At 46.6% G+C, this 16,313-nt stretch overlaps 1 protein-coding gene across 2 annotated transcripts in view; it reads right to left on the bottom strand.

Annotated features, from left to right (window-relative positions):
* Positions 1-5,442: 5,442 nt before the first annotated feature.
* mettl16 (methyltransferase 16, N6-methyladenosine) overlaps positions 5,443-16,313 on the bottom strand; it is a 30,412-nt gene continuing 19,541 nt past the window's right edge. For both annotated transcript variants that reach the window (XM_088906887.1, XM_088906889.1), the window contains exons 7-10: positions 14,634-14,703; positions 12,502-12,591; positions 7,163-7,336; positions 5,443-6,708 (exon numbers count right to left, since the gene is read on the bottom strand). In XM_088906887.1, coding sequence (XP_088763013.1) covers positions 6,088-6,708; positions 7,163-7,336; positions 12,502-12,591; positions 14,634-14,703 — 955 coding nt within the window. In that variant the 3' untranslated portion in view covers positions 5,443-6,087. The remainder of the gene's footprint in view (positions 6,709-7,162; positions 7,337-12,501; positions 12,592-14,633; positions 14,704-16,313) is intronic.

Below are 16,313 nucleotides of genomic sequence, written 5' to 3' on the forward strand. Positions count from 1 at the left end.
AAGCTGGTTATTCGACACCGCTGCGGTGACTTCATTGACGTATTGCAGACTTTGTGCCTCTCTCTGCTCGTGTTTTGCAGGGGCCCGCTGCTTCGGGAAAGGCACGGGTTACACGCAGGACCGCTTCCACTCCACACAAAGCCCTGTGTCCCGGGGTACTTTCCCGACGATTGAGACGCAGATCTCCAGCCAGCCCCCTTGCACCAGGCAGGGCGCGGCGCGGGGAGCGGGGATCGCCTCGCTCCTCGCAGTCAGAAACAACGTGGAGCGGGGCGGAGCCGTGGGACACAGCGAGCCTCCGCTTAAAGGGAACTCGCTCTCGCTCTCCCCCCCCCCCCTTTTTCTTTCGGTGCCAGACTAAAAATAAAAAGTGGAATCTCGTCTCCCGGCGCTCCGGGCCGAGTTACGTTCCTGAGTGAACTCAATCGAGAAGGATTTGTGAATGCGCAGATACGCACACAGCCGCCCGCCCGCGCACGCATTCCGGAGAGCGGGCGAACGGATCCGCCCTCCAGTCACTGCGGGCTTTACACGCGAACTGGTTGTAGTTCTGGATTATGAGGCACCTCCAGTGTGGTCACGACGGAGCTGACGTGTAACCGCGCTCTGTTGTAAGAGCTTTAGACGAACCTGACCTGTACTGTAACCTTTCACTGAGAACAGCCCGGTTTTTAACACTCATGCCTCTCCCCCTCCGCTCCCGGTGCAAAAGCTCTTCGTGTGGGGCAGGGCGGTGCTTGGCTTCAGCCCAGCTGAATTCCGGAAAGCGGCCCTCCGACAAAAGTGCAGATTGTGTAGGTCGACAAGCGGCGTTCTGTTCTTCCTGGAGCTTGAACAGACTGCCTCACCCCAAGGACAGAACTGCATTTAAAAGAACCGAGAGCAGGAGGTTCCCCTTTTTTTTTTACACGTGGGGTTGTGGATGTGTGGAGCAAGCTTGGAGGAGATCCTAGGAGCGATTAACTAAAAGTGACAGGAATGAGCCAGGTCAACTGTAACCCACTTGTAAATGTTGCCATATTTTGTATTTTTGTATCTTTGAAGCGATTACCAAAACTGTCTCCCAGCCAGTGCTGCTTCTACTATTCAAGAGGTGGCAAGTGTTTAACGAGAAGCTCGTTTGCCTTTGTATCGAGGAAGAGAAATGGGGCGATTCTGTGCGCTACAGTGCAGAATATTGTGATGCAGATAAAACACGCGCGTTTCTGTCAGTGTTCATGCACAGAAACACCCCCGTATAGAAGCTGCAGTCGATTCTGTGTGGGTGGGGGGGGGTGCAAAAACCCACGTTGTGCTGCCGGGCCCTTTAAAGTAAAAAATCTTCCAGGAACCTCCAGCCAGGCCGCCCCGCTACACCGGCTGGCTGGCTTTATTAATAGGTGAGTCACATGAGCGGTTTCCATGGCAGCGCGGCGAGAGTCGGTGTTCCACAGGGCGGCGGGGCAGGAGGCCGTGCGAGAGACGGAGGAAGAGGGATCGAGGAAAAGACGGGGATGCGGCGCCTTCCCTCGCCGAGAGCACGCCTGCCTGGCAACAGGCTCTGATAGGGCAGGAGCTGTGGGATACCCTGTAATGTGAAAACTGGCTCGGATCCCAACCCAACACCACTTCTCACTCTGCTCAAGTCTGTGCCGGCGCTATGACGGCGCTCCTGACGCACAGCAGCAGCGCGAATTGCACCAGCGCTCCTTCCGCTGAGGGTAGCAGGTGAACGTTGTCTGCTGGGAGTATAATAAAAAAATACTCTCCATCTGTCAAGCACAAAGAAAGCGCTTTCGATAGATTTGCAAACCGGCTCCTGCATGGCGCAGTCTGTAAAGAAAACGAAGCTGGGTGATGTCATGACTGAGGACGGACTTCAGGTGCAGCTGTAAAAGAGGGGCCCTTCCATTCTCATTGACGACATTACATTGGGGACCGTGACAGAGCTTCAACACTGTACACTTGAATTTGTCTCACATGGCGTGGTGCCTCTGGGACTTTAAATTGGGTTCTGACGGTGCACAGAGCGTCCTTAAATTCTCCACGGCTATACTCTGCAGGGAGCATCTCTGTACCTCCTTTGCATCACAACAGTTCTAAAGTGATTTCAAATTTTTGAGTCAGCTAGTCTGCTCATCTCCGCTTGGAAAGTCACCGGCAAGGTCAGCCTGCTACAGCTGCAGATAAAAGGAGCGAAGAATCAAGAGATGATCAATTTGTCAATGAAGTTAGCCGACTCCAGAATAATGAAGATTCTGGAAATAATTTAATTCTTGGGTGCCTTTGCAGTTTTCAAGTTTATTTTCTTTAAAACAATAGTGTAACAGTCACCAGCATATTGTATCATATTTGTGTAACATCACTGCAGTAACACTTTGCAAGCAGAAATATTCCTAATTAGAATACCCCGTCACCCCCCCCCCCCATAATCCCAGCTGGGTCTTGCTACAGGGCAGTGTGCAGCACCAATTTCCATCTCTGACACACTTCCTGGTGATTAGATTGATCGAGTACTCAATACCGAGTATTGAGACCCTGCCTGCAACTCTGTTTGTCATAGAAATCTTGCCTTGCCTCCCAAGCCAGGATAACTGACCTCAAGTGTGAAGGCCACATTCCAGAGAAAATGGGCAACGTCCCATGGGAGAGATCGCTGTTTGCAGGTTCTTCTGTCACAGCAAATGGTGTCATTTATTCATATTCTATGCATAAGCAATCTGCCATTATTCTGGGGACCAACCACCCTGTCTGCCATTAAGATAAATCCCGGAGGTAGATAATTTAATGTTCCCTAGAGAACATCAGAGAACAAAAGGCCAGAAGAGGGAAATACACAGCATTACAAATGCAAGACACACACCTCGAAGATGTCAAAAGAAATATCAAGTGTCTTCCCATAATTCCTGGATGGACACTGTGCTGAGACCCTGCAGCTTATTGGATTTAAAATAAAACATCCAACGTAAAAAAAAACAATCTGTTGAGGAGTTTGAGATGTTAAGCATCACAACACTGAGGACCAATAGTTTGCCTTTGAAGAAGAATTACACACATTTCACTGCAGGTCTTTGCTCATCTTTGACAAATTCCACCCTCTGCCCCTCTGTACCAGAACGAGACAACTCCCAGGCTTCAAAATCCACTTCTAATTATGGGAGAAGACTTTTGCCACATGCACAGCTAGAAATCCAAATGGGTTGTTAAATGTCAAATGCAAATGCTAAGTACCACAGTGATCTGTGCTACATGTTGCAGACGAACACCCCTGCTTCATAGGGAAAAAAGATCCATTCCACACCCTGTCCTGCCCACACAGGAACTCCATGAGCAGTCACTGGGCACTACTGAAATTAAAAATCAAAATCTGCAGCAGAGACAAATGCTGAAGTCGTAGGGTTTTCATTGTACTCCTGGGATGAGGCTTTATGGCCCAAACGCCTTTTAAAGAGTACAAGGCTAAGGATGCAGCACTTGAGATTCGGCCAATTCTGATAACACGCTGCACATTTCTGGCAGCTGCTCTGCCTAATTCTCTCCCACTGCAGCTTCCTGCAGGTACTGTGTGCTCAGAGCATGGAACACAGAGACCACACCAGGAACAGGAACTGTCTCACCGTCATTGGCAAGATCAGAGAGAACATATTCTAGCAGAGCAAGGCAGTGTTAATGTCCAGACTGTACAATAAGGAGGAAAATCTTCCCTCACTATCACCCAGCTGACTGTGTTTCTAGATTTCCTGTTATTTGCTCCTAGTCCAGCGAGGAAGTGTTTATCAGCTCATACTTCCTGTTTCACTAAGGTTAAACAGAGGGTATGGGGGTGGTTGTGGAAGTGAGGATGATGGCAGGGGCATTTCATCTAAAACAATTGTTTTTGTGAAACATAAATCATTACTAGGCTCTGAGATAAAGTAAAATAAATACAATTATCTGGTAAAATTCTACATCCTCATCTTGCAAGTACACCAATATGCTTCTGATTCCAATCCTAAAAAGGTCTCATGTGAAAACAAGAATGTTTTACGCAAGAATTGCAACACTAGAAACAATGTGGTCTTGGTTTTCCTACTCAGAATCAAAGCGAGAGGCCATATGTCATCATTACAGTCAAAAGCAAACGCGCTCAGAAACGCCTCTATGCTGTGTAGTACGGCAAAAAAAATGTAATCAAATGGGAAGACTGCCACCTTGTGGTCTTTATAACTGTATTGCGCCATAAAATTATAACTGGCCTCCTAGTATGTCCACCATCAGTAGTTAACAAGTAACTTCACAAAAGTCTCCTAATTGGAAAGTATTGCACAACACCAGATTTTTAGCAGATGGCCCAATATCACAAAGACATTGCAACTGGTTAAGAATTCTAGTACTGAAAAAGAAATGCAAGGATTAAATAAAGGAAATATAGCCAGCAGCTATATCACCTGAAGCTCAGCAGGTGTGAGCCTGGTCAGTACCTGGATGGGAGACCTCCTGGAAAAGCTGAGGCTGCTGCTGAAAGAGGTGTTAGTGGGGTTAGTAGGGGGGGCTCACCCCACTGTCTCTGTGGGTCCTAATGCCCCAGTATAGTAACGGGACACTATACTGTAAAAAGGTGCCGTCCTTTGGATGTGTCGTAAAACCGAGGTCCTGACTCTCTGTGGTCATTAGAAGTCCCAGGGCGCTTTTCGAAGAGATTATGGGTGTTACGGCATCCTGGCCAAATTTGCCCCTGGCCTTTACCAAGGTCTCCTAATAATCCCCATCTCTGAACTGGCTTCACCACTCTGTTCTCCTCCCCACTGAGAGCCGGTGTGTGGGGAGTGTACTGGAGCACTATGGCTGCCGTCGCTTCATCTACGTGGGGTGGTGGAGGGGATCCCCATTACCTGTAAAGAGCTTTTAATGGAGTGTCCAGAAACACACTATACCCTCACACTTGTTGCTGTTCATAGTGACAGAAGAAATAAGGTTTTCTGTATCCATTACTATTATCCTTGGATACTTTTCAGTTTTTCAGAATTAGTTTAAAAGATGAACATAATTCCAAATAAATTCTAAAATCCCTTAAAACTAGTGTAGGGATTCGGACGCGTTTCAGAACACTCCTTATCACTGCATTAGTATTAAGCACCAGTAATAACGTCAATCAAAAACCAAACAAAGTTTAAACTTGACCACTGTCTGATTGTTAATATCTGAGGTAACGTTTGAAATCCTTCAAAATATGAACTGTGAGCTTATTACTGAGTTTTAGACTTGCAGTTCTGAAAGGATGTGAATGTGTGAATGTTTTTTGAGCAAGTTTGTGCAGAAGTGACACAGCCCGCTGTACACTCATGCACAATTCAAAGCCCATGAATGGCAAATTATTGCACCTGAGGCTTTGGACATAAATACTACAGCAGCAGTTCCACTATATACATATATCAGTTTCCATTAAAATTGCATTTGTGGCGGGCACAAACCATCAGTGAGCAATGAAAAGGCAAACAATGGGAATTTTAATTCTTCAAAAAATATTGATTTACAGATCATTTCCAAAGAGGCTGTAGACCGGCGTGCTCCTTAACCCAGAGGGTGCTAACCCGAACTAAGACATTTCTGGCTAAAATGAATGTTATAATGGCGGAGCACTTTCAAAGGCTTTTAGAATACCAAACAGAACTGGAAACAAAGAAACATTCTGTAATTCACGTACCAGGGTCCATTAATGCAGAAATAGGTACTAAATTGTAATTAGATAGCAACTTAGAAGTAATTAAAAACATCTATCAGACAACTGAATATTGTTATTAAAATATTCCTTTAAAACTCGCAAAAACTATTACAATTTTTCCCCGCAAACAAAGTTCCTGGTATTTTTTCAATCGTGTCACTGGTGGCAAAGGGGTCTATCAGTTGAGATGACCGTTGTCCCTTACTGACTATTGCTCAGGCAGCAGCACACTTACATTGACACCTTCTTGCGCAGAAATAAAGAACTGAACCTTCTGGCTCTTTTTCACAGAAATTAAAAATGGCCTTTGGAAAGTAAAACCCATTTTTTAAACCGCTACATTCCAGTGTTCCACAATATGGGCGAACGCAGGGAAAGTACGGTTTGTTTTCAGAGGGGATGGAGTGTTACACAGGGTTAGCCACGAGCCGGAAGAGCTGGTTCTTCAGGTAGGTGCACAGCTGGTTCATGAGATCCCTGTTCTGTCCTTCCACCCAGTGCATCTCCACAGTGACGTCCCCCCCTTCCTCTTTCACGTTCATCAGACACTTGAACAGGAAGTGCTGCACACTGCTGGGCCCCCCGCTGTTTCCTGCCGTCACGCTGGCATTAGCTGCTTCCTGTGTTCCTGCGGCTCCGGGAGACACACCGATGGCGCCTGTGTCCATCCCGCTGTCCTGTACCTCCGGCTGGGGGTCAGTGGCATCTTTTTCCCGCTCCGCTGTGCTGCTCTTCTGGTCACTCGAGGAACCGTTCTTGTTGGGCAGCGGGCAGTCCTGGCCGATGACCTCTGACCCCCGGGCTGACGTCTCTGGGTTGGCCTGGCTGTTGGTGCTTTGGGCTGTGGGCTGGGGATTGACGGGGGTCTGTGCCGTCCCCCCTACGCCCTCCAGGGGTGCTCTGGGGAGTTCCCTCAGCTGCCTCCCGCGGTCCCTGCGCTTCTGCCGCAGGTGGATCCAGGAGTTCTCCACTGCGGTGAGGAACAGGCTCAGCTCCGACTTCCCGCAGGGGACGCGCTTGTGCAGCACCTGCCCCGAGCAACACAGGCATCACAACGTCAGAGAGCAGCGCCCGAGGCAGCCAGCAACATGCAGACTCCCCAAGTAAAAGGCTTTTAAAAGCTGTTTTGTCAAATGCATCTGCATTGCTATGGACAGATGCAGGGAATGAAACTGCATTGCACATGGTGTAATAAGCACAGGCAAAACTTGGTTGTCCCTGCTGGATAAGTTATTGTGAAAACCCCCTCAGTACCTTCATAGCCTATTCTTTGGTTTGTATTTTTTTTATTCAATGCAAATCAATGAGACAACTCATTCAACTGCAATAAAGGAATTCTAATGCGTACGTATTGTGAATAAAGAGTGAGCACAAGTGGAGACTCCTTGTGTTTAAGTGAAAATGTCAATCCAAGCAACAGCAGGGAAGCTCTACAACGAAAAGGGCGATTCTAAGGTCTGGGAGGCGTGTGTGTGCCCGTACCCGGAGGTCAGCGAGGGTCTTCTCGATCCAGGCAGTGACCGTGTCGGTGCTCCCCCTGGCTGGCGAGCCCAGAGAGGAGGCCTTGGCGGCCAGCTCTCTGACCGTGGGGCCCAGGACAGTGAAGGTGATGGGCTTGCGGGCTTTCTCCAGCTTCCGCTTCTTGGAAGGAGGAGACTGAAACAGAGCAAGGCAGGAAAGAGGGATTGAGAAGGTTTGGGGTAATGAGAATAGAACAGAACTTCAGGATTTCAAGATTCAAGGGTGCTATGTGAGGCAGAAAGATGCTCAGTGCAACCAAGAACAATGCATCTCACAAGCAAATAAGTTCTGGAGTACGTTTAGCATGTCCTCCTGAGCACCTAAGTTCTAGAGAACATTTGGAATGTGTTCCTATGGCCAAAGTTTCTAGGGCACACTCTACTTGAGCATATTTAATCAAGAGGGCTCTTAGCACCAACCAGCTGACACTGAACAATGTGCGCTTCACATTTTATCTGTAATTACAGTACCTTCAGAGAGAGGACATCATTTTGCATTGAAAATACATAAAAATGCATACAATGTGAGAGGAGGCGTGATGTCTTTATAGCTTTGCTTTAAGTTTTAAAACATCCTCAATGGTCAGTTAGTGATAGAAAATTTTGCCGAGTGCTTGAGGTTAAGGAGACTCAGTATGAAATGCTCGCACGCTAGTGAGAGAAGCACCTGGATCTCACCTCGGCAGGGATCGATTACAGGCAAGCACTGACAATTACAACCAGCAGGTGGCATGAGAGCTCTCAGATACTGCGTGCCTCTAACCTAACTGAATGACAAAGCCCTAAAGCCCAATTTTGCTGTTTCATTGCATAACATTAACCCAAGCCTGGCCCAGCCGAGACAGTCGAGTGCACATTGTGATCTGCTGTCCTCCTGGGATATCTAGTGCACACAGCACAGCTAGAGAGCAGCAAAAGACAATGCCGTCAAAACAGGCTACATCTCCACCAGGCTTTATTAGACATTAAGCTTCATTACATTTTGCAATATTTTGCTTCATATAAAAGTCATATAAAAAGACGAGAGAAATACAGGCGCAGGAACTGCACCAGCGGACGACGTGCTGCAGTGAGTCGCTCGGTGGGGTCTCCATAGAAACCCCTACGGAGTCCGTGGAGACGAGAGCGACTCCGAGGCTCCCAGCGAGGGAGGAGGCGTCAGGCAGGCCCGGCTCCTTCTCGCTCTCCGCCTGCCCTCGCCTCTCACTGGCCCGCGTCACAGTGAGCCCACAACCGCAGCCGGAGGCCTGGGCACACGTCAGCGCATCGCGGCCTGGCCAGTGCTGAGCCGGACCCAGCGAGCCGCAGTCAGGGGCCGGGGTGATGCGTCCAGTCACGTGCCCCAGCAGTACGCATATCTGCCAGAACCAGTTTTCAGGCAACTGGCTTGCAGTTCCTTTCATTCCACCACACACAGAGATATTTCTTTTCACCACTGAAAAGCATTCTTGACCAGGGGCTGGTTAACAGCACATTTTATTCCATGATTCTAATCCTAGCAGCCACTGAACTATATAATTGACTCTCAATTGTTTAACCGCTCCTGTTAAAGAATATTTGAATAAAGTAATGTTAATTAAAGCAGTGACCTGCATTAGTTTGGAATATAAGAGCCCTGTCACAGTGTTGATTTATCAGGCTGGTGACACAGATATATGCATAAAAGAATCCATATGAATCAAAAGCAAATGTGTCCTGTTGCCTCCCTGAGCTGTTGCCGACTGTAAATTCACCACCAGAAGAGTTCAAATTGGGATGTTGGAAGAATATGATGTACACTGAGGTGAATTACACATCAAAGCAGAGATCAGACTGGATAACTTTGTATTGCCGGCCCTTAGCAAACAGCATTATTGTGCTCCAGATTGCTTAACTGGTCCCTCCCAGCTGCTCCATCATTGCCATAATAAAATGAGCTGTCCTCTAAGGTCTCTAGATGTCAAGGTAACTAAGTTATAAGACGGATCACCCAGCTTTTCAGGCCTGACCTGGACCTTTGAAATTCTGACAGTGCTTCTTGAAGCAATTCAAGTGGTTCATTTTATTACACCTTATGTAACCCTAATCCCACTTTATATATGAAATTTAACAAAAGCCAAGACACGGAAACTCAATTCTAAACTAGAAACAAGGGGGAAAAAATCTCATTCATGGATTTACAAAAAAGGGCTTATTGCTCGAGATACAAACAAAACGTTACTGTAGTACCAAGACTTGCCACAAGAGGGACCCCTTTCTCGCCTTTTCCCCCCTTTCCCTGCCTGCAATAACGTTTGCATTGATCAATACACTGACACCATGTTTCCAAAAGACATTGCCTCTATTCCAACATCTCGCACAGGCATCGTCGCTGTAACCAAGTTGTTACCTCAGGACCTGAGGTCTTCGTAAATCCACAAACCATCACTCTGAATGGATACAACCTCAAGAAAAATCTTAGACTGACAGATCACTGATCTCAGTCAATAGAAACGCCCACATTGTAGCCCTTTCCTAAGTGAAGGCAGAATAACAAGACAAACAAGTCAACATGGAAACAGTGCTTGTGGAGACCAAAATTGCTGAACATTTTCTTTTTTGCAGTTCAGTTTTGACCTTTTCTGGTTGGCAGAGTGCTGATAGTACTAGGCACGAGGCTGCAGTGAGTGCTTATTGTTACATGATAAAAAAAAGAGAGAAAGAAACTTACAAAATAAACCCTGCATGTCTAATACCCTCCTCCTCCTAAGACACTGTCAGCGCCTACAGAGACGTGAAAGCAATTCAGAGGCCTAGCCAGATGTGTCCAGCTCAAACTGGAGTCGCAGCTGGTCACAGCTGTCCACACAGCTCTTAATTACACTGACTAAAAATGTGGTATCATTCTAACCCACTCCTAAGAAAAAAAAACTACCTTTAAACTACATTACTCACTTCCTAGTTAATTAGAAATATGCCTTTTTTAAAAACGTATTACCCAGAAGCCCTTATCACCTTCCACCCCCCCCCCCATACAGCCTCACCTCCTAGACTCCCTTCCTTTCTTTGTCTGCCTTTGAAAGGTAAAGAGAAGCAAATCAATAAAATCCATTTCAACAGCCAATGTCTATCGGATACATCTCTCTCTCCTTCCCTGCCTCTTTCTCACACACATGCAAATTCCAGCCAGCTTCCAGGATGCAAGCGAGATAACTTTCACTACCCAGTCTCCCCCGTGAGTCATCTTTTTAGCTCTTCTCTTGCCTCACAAGCCACATGACCCCATGCTCATCAGATACAGAAGCATGCCTGCCATCGTGACAGAATGGCCTGAGTGCTATGGTTAATGCATGTGCACTAACACAGCCTACCTCATTGCTATGCTCGCCCTTGTTCTTATTTACCTTTGGAAGTTTCATGAGGTTATTAGGTGTGAATCCCACACGGGCAGGCTAATACACAGGCTGAAGAAGGCTGCACGGCCGAAACGTTGTGTTTTCTTTCTTCCGTTTTCAGCACGGAATAAACCTATTACTTGTTCCTAATATACAGGCTGCCTGCTAAGATCTTTCTGGCTGGAGGGGTATTCATCCTAAAGAAATACTGAGTTAGCTGCAATACTGGTTAAGTTTGTGTTTTTAAATATAAAGTTATAAAAATACATTGGCAGTCTCACTCTAGCTTCTTCAGACTGACCTTAAGTGTTGAGCCCTTAATTCTCAGGTGTAATGTGGCTCCAAACAACATCCATCTTATAGCTCCTACTCTTGACCTGTGCAGGAAATCCACTTTAAGACTGACACACCTTATTTCCTCTCCATCCACTGAAGCGTCTACTAAATTCAGGTCTCGCAGTAGCTTTGAGGCTAGAAAAGACCTGTTAAGAACATTCGATCACATAGAAATGGACCGGTTGTGAAAAATATATTGCAGTGCAACAAATTAAAAAGGCGATCAAATTCACAAATCACCTACTGTGGCATCTCTCAAGGGGGTTCCAGATTAAATACTTTAAACTGCAACTGAAATCAAATCAAATTTAATAATAATTGAATGTCTCGTGGAAGTCAAGCTGAAAAACGTAGATTTAATTTGAACTGCGAAGACCCACGTAGGCTAGCTGTTGTGCACTGTGCTGAGAGTGGGTCCCCTGCTGAGATGGTTAAGCAGGTAGACGGGAAATAAAAAAATGATGAAGCTACTGAACCCCTCCTTCACACACACACACCAGAATTTCCTTGGGCAGCCCCTGAGCACTGCAGAGAAAGCTTCCGTCCAGAGGCACTGAGAGGAGACAGAATGTAGGCCAATCATTCTGCCCAAGTGCTTTTGTTGGGAGTAGAGAAAGTGAGGTCCGTGCAAGAGAAGTACAATTCTACTCTCCAACACCCCCCCCACCAGACACATTTCCTCCCTCCCTTCTTTCCCACCTCCCCAAGAGAACAGCGGCATGGCGCACACAGCCTCAGCAACTGTTGCCAGGATACGGCAAATTAGGAAGCACAACAGCTCCCTTGAACCAGGTTAAGTGCATTTAATGGAATGGGTGGGGAATACGTTATTAACAGAGTGCCAGGGACGGCACAGCATCAGCTGGCGTTCCTGTCCTGTGAAGCTGCTCAGACGGTATCGCTGACACTATCCGGCGCTGCCGACTCGCTCCACTTCTTTTCCCACTTCCAAACGTCAGGGGAAGACGAGCGATTCCCTCTATTCAGCATTTCTCCCCCGCTGGCAAACACACGCAGATGGTAACACGTCACTTTGAAGTTTTCTGGGTTTTTAAGGGTCGGACCTCCCCCGCATGCAGAGAGAATTGGAATTGGCTACCCCGCCGTCGAAAGCAGACCGTACCGCACTGGAGCGCGCGGTCTCCTCAGTGGTGCATCCGCTCCAATCTGCTCCTCGCTTGCTGACCTACTTCTGCAATCTGGGCGCGGCAGGAGGAAGGCTGGCCTCCTCTTAGGGTCTAGGAGGACCTACGCCTGTCGGCTGGCAGTGGGGACAAGGTGGGAGGTGCCGACTGCTCCTGTGGCTCGAGGCCTCTGACTACAGAGGCTGGCTGAAAGGGTCTGATCTAAAGGGACTGGAAGCCATCACCACCCAGGCGGTTTAGGGGTGGGAAGGAGGAGACGGTGTGGTGCAGAAGCGAGACCTGAGAGACCAGGGAGGAGGAGGAAGGTGGCCAGGGCCTAGGGACTGAAGCTGAAAGGGTCAGAGGACAAAAAAGGCAGCCCCAGCCTGTCAGTGGGAGCTGCTGTATTGATAGGGAGGCTTGTGTGGTTCAGTTGTGTCCAAGCCCTTCTGTCTCTTTCAAAAAGAGAAAAAAAAAAGATGACTTACAGGGACAGTGACATCGTCACAGAAACTCCAGGCCAATGCCCAGCGCATGGTCCTTCCTTGGCAGAACTCAGTGTGAGTCACTTTGGGCACCTGCAATCATGATACACCAGTTACTCACCACACCACAGACAAAGCCTGTACATCTACATTCAGCATGGCACAAAGCTCTTACTCATGAAATAGCTCAGTTACATATTTAAAAAGTCTGCACAAATGTGAGAGGTCTTGTCAGAGGTACATTTTGATCAATTTAAACCTTTTCTTCCCCCAAATCTGAGATGTCACAAGTCAATGCAACATTATTTATTTAAAATCCTAAAATTGGACAATAGATTAGGAATACACCATTGTGAATATTTGATTTTGATCACTATCTTGTACAAAAAGATACCGCTGCTTTAGAAACAGTGGGGAGAATACTAATCAGGATTAAAAAGACAGGCTAAAAGAATTGAATCTTTCTAATCTTGGACAGAGAAGAGTGTGATTGGTCTGGATTCAAGTATTCAAAATCCTCAAAGACATTGACAATGTCTCTCCAAAGGACCTCTTCACGATCAACACTAATAAAAAAAACAGAGGAACCAAGAGGAAAGAGCTTATAAAACTAAGAACAGGAGTTAACTTTTTACACAACAGATGAGAACAAGAGAACGGAACAAACTGCTGACTCATGTTCTCAAATCTCATATCCTGGTTTCTTTCAAGAAACGTCTGAGATCCGTGGTATCAATTAGGTATTGGCAACCAAACAAGCGAGATTGGAACTATAATGAGTTCTTTTCTTATATTCTAGGGTTTCTTATGTATTTATTTTAGACATCATGTTTAGTTTTCAAAGACCTTTTGTGATGCAGGACTGTAGGTGAACAACACATACACATCCGATGAGACAACTAGGGACTCTGTGTGATCCCATCACTCTGCAGTTCATGATTTGTTAGCTGGGATCAAAACCCCCCATTGTGAAGGCTGCTTTGCCCTGAACTTGGCCTACGATCACTAAAGGCATGCACTGCTCTGACAATGAGATACCAGAGAGCAGCATTAGCATTTTAATTAGACTCCCATTAAAAAGACGCACATTAAAAGCGAGGTAAACCCCCCCTGGACGGCTGCCAGACCTCCGCTCACATTGATGAGAAGTGACAGGATTCCGACACCGCTTGGGACAAAGACAGGACACAGGATGACAAGACCAGTTTCTTAGAACGTGACTGATTGACAAAAACAATAGCAATCATTTTGAGGAAGTGAAACGCCTGTCATTCACGGTAATAAGGCCTATCTATGACCAAGTGTCGGAGAGCTATGAAGCCATTGTCAGATTCAACAGCCAGATCCACACTACAGGATACATGGACGATGAACTGGTGATCTGCTCTTAGAGTTAAGTTAGCAGAAGAGGCAGTATGAGCCTAGGTTATATGGAAGGTTCTTTGATGAAGGACCTCCTTGATAAATCCAACGATTCTAATTATATTCTCAAGCAGGCGAAACCAACCTTGGTCCACAATCCCAATCCCATAGCTGCTAAAGGTCATCCTCAAATTATCTTTCTGTAAAGATTTGGAACATGTGAGCCTTATCAATCTAGTATGTCTAAATTCAAGTCAGGAATGGCCAAAGGAGTCCGTAAGTTCAGAATTTACAGAGTCTTAGGACTTTTGTTTTAAATGATCGCAAAGCTGCCCAACTGAACAATCTGCCAGCATCAGCGGTCAAAACAAAATTGTTTCAAGAGCCAAAACTGAGTGAAAGGTCCACTCATAATATATGCTAGATGGTAGCTCTCCAGAAGCAGGGATGAGCAGGTCATCCTAAAAGATACGGCCTAAAAATCTCAGCTCTGCCCCATTTAGCGGGGAAATGAAGGAAAATTAAGAGCATCCGCGTCAACGTCCGCTGTCAAACACAACTCCCCCGCAGGGAGGCAGCTGGTGGTCTTGCACCTGAGGAACCAGACGAGCACTGACGAGACAAGACACCCTCCTCCCGGGTTCCCTTACCAAGAAGACTCGCTGCTCCCTGCCCTGCACAGGTCTGTCTAATAGACTGGATTCTGCTCCTCGTCGATAAAGGTGCCGGCGTGTTTTGTTCCATCTCTTTGAACTAATCTCCACGGCACTTACCCCTTGTTTCTTCAGCTCCTCCTTCAAAGGCGCCAAGCTACACTTCTTTCCCAGCATGCAACTGTACCACCTGTAAACACAAACAAAAGAATCTTTAAAAACTGCGGCCTAGATATGAAGGCCTTGCAGAGATCAAACAAGCGGCAGGAAACTGACCTGAGGGCTGAATATTGGACTAGCCTTTTCGCTCTCTGGGAATGGATTCAGCAACTCTGCACTTTTATAAGGTGTTAAGGTGATAGAGGGGTCTCTGTACTTCAATGGTTTGAAGGTTCAATCTGTTATTGTGTGGACTTTTAATTTTTTTTGTTTCTTTCGGTTTTCAAAGAATGAGCTTTGAAGTCACACAAGACAAAATCAATATGCCTACTGCGCACTAAAAAGGAAACTCAACCAGATCAATAGCAGCAAAGCCTTGGGAAAAAAAACAAAAGAAAATTACCTAATTGGTAAACTCATACATGACAAGGTATGAGAACTATTTCTCCAGAACAACAGGTTCTTACATTTCTGTTTCTCGAGAGAGTAACAACACTCATCTTGGCTTCACTGAGGTTCCTCAGTGACCTAAGACACAGTCTGCTGTCTGCACAGTCTGTCAACATCTGCATGCTTGAGCATTCAATGAGAGTAACACTGTGGATTTAAAGACAGCATGCAAGAATATGATTTGAGGATTCAAGGACAGTGTGCAACACTGTATTTGGAGATTCCAAGAGAGCACCATTGTGTTTGAGAGTTAAAAGATTGTGCAACACTGTGTTGGAGAATTTAGATAGAGCTTGCAACACGGTGTTCAAGCCAGCTGGCCCCCAACACCACAGTGCAGGAGGGGATAGGCACAGGCGAGGTGGAGCAGCTTTTCCAAGGAATATCAGCTGTCCCCAGCTCTGCACTTCAAATCGTGCTTCACAGCACTCTACTGCATTTCAGGCAACAGGGGTGCAGGATGTGGCTGGAATTTCAAGATTAATAAAAAAACGGGTGGGTTAGGTACAGTGGCTTGCCAGTTCAGATTACTGACACAGCCTCCTGCATTCCTGTCATATCAGGAACAGCTATGACTGTAGTACTACAGCTGTATTCCAATTCGACCTCCTCTGCAGTGTGCAGACAGCCCTAGATTAGCTGTTTAATACATGGTGCTGAACTGTGGACCCTTTTTTTTGTCAGATTTGTAGATCAGCTCCCCACCCCCCCTCTGCTTCACGTCTGAACCAAAGCTGGTGTTAATAACAGCGGAGACCATTTCACTCTCCAAGATATTAATCTGAAACGGAGAATGACACATTTCCCCATTTCATTTCTTACAAGGAGTGCGGTCTTGCTAGATTAACACAGTTCACGAAAGTGAGCAAAACAGGCTGGGCACTTTCGTGCAAAACAGAGTTTTCTTTTTTTCTCAACTGCAGAATTTCTTTTTTTTTGGGGGGGGGGGGGGTGAAACATGTCAGAGCTGATCTCTGGCGGCCAATCTAGCAAAGCTGGCGCGCAGCGCAGACACCTGCATGGTGAAGAGGAGACAGCTTAGCCTACTTGATGTGGAGTTGGCACTCTTTGCAAAGTAAAGTGCTTTTTTTTTTAAGAAAAAGGCAACCATCAGAATAACAAGCATGGAGGCCCCCACTCCCCATCAAACACACTTGTCTTCCACTTCCACTGCACACCCCAGCCCCAGTG

Source organism: Atractosteus spatula, chromosome 27 (assembly GCF_055471065.1).
Source record: "Atractosteus spatula isolate fAtrSpa1 chromosome 27, fAtrSpa1.hap1, whole genome shotgun sequence".
NCBI classification, from domain to species: Eukaryota; Metazoa; Chordata; class Actinopteri; order Semionotiformes; family Lepisosteidae; genus Atractosteus; species Atractosteus spatula.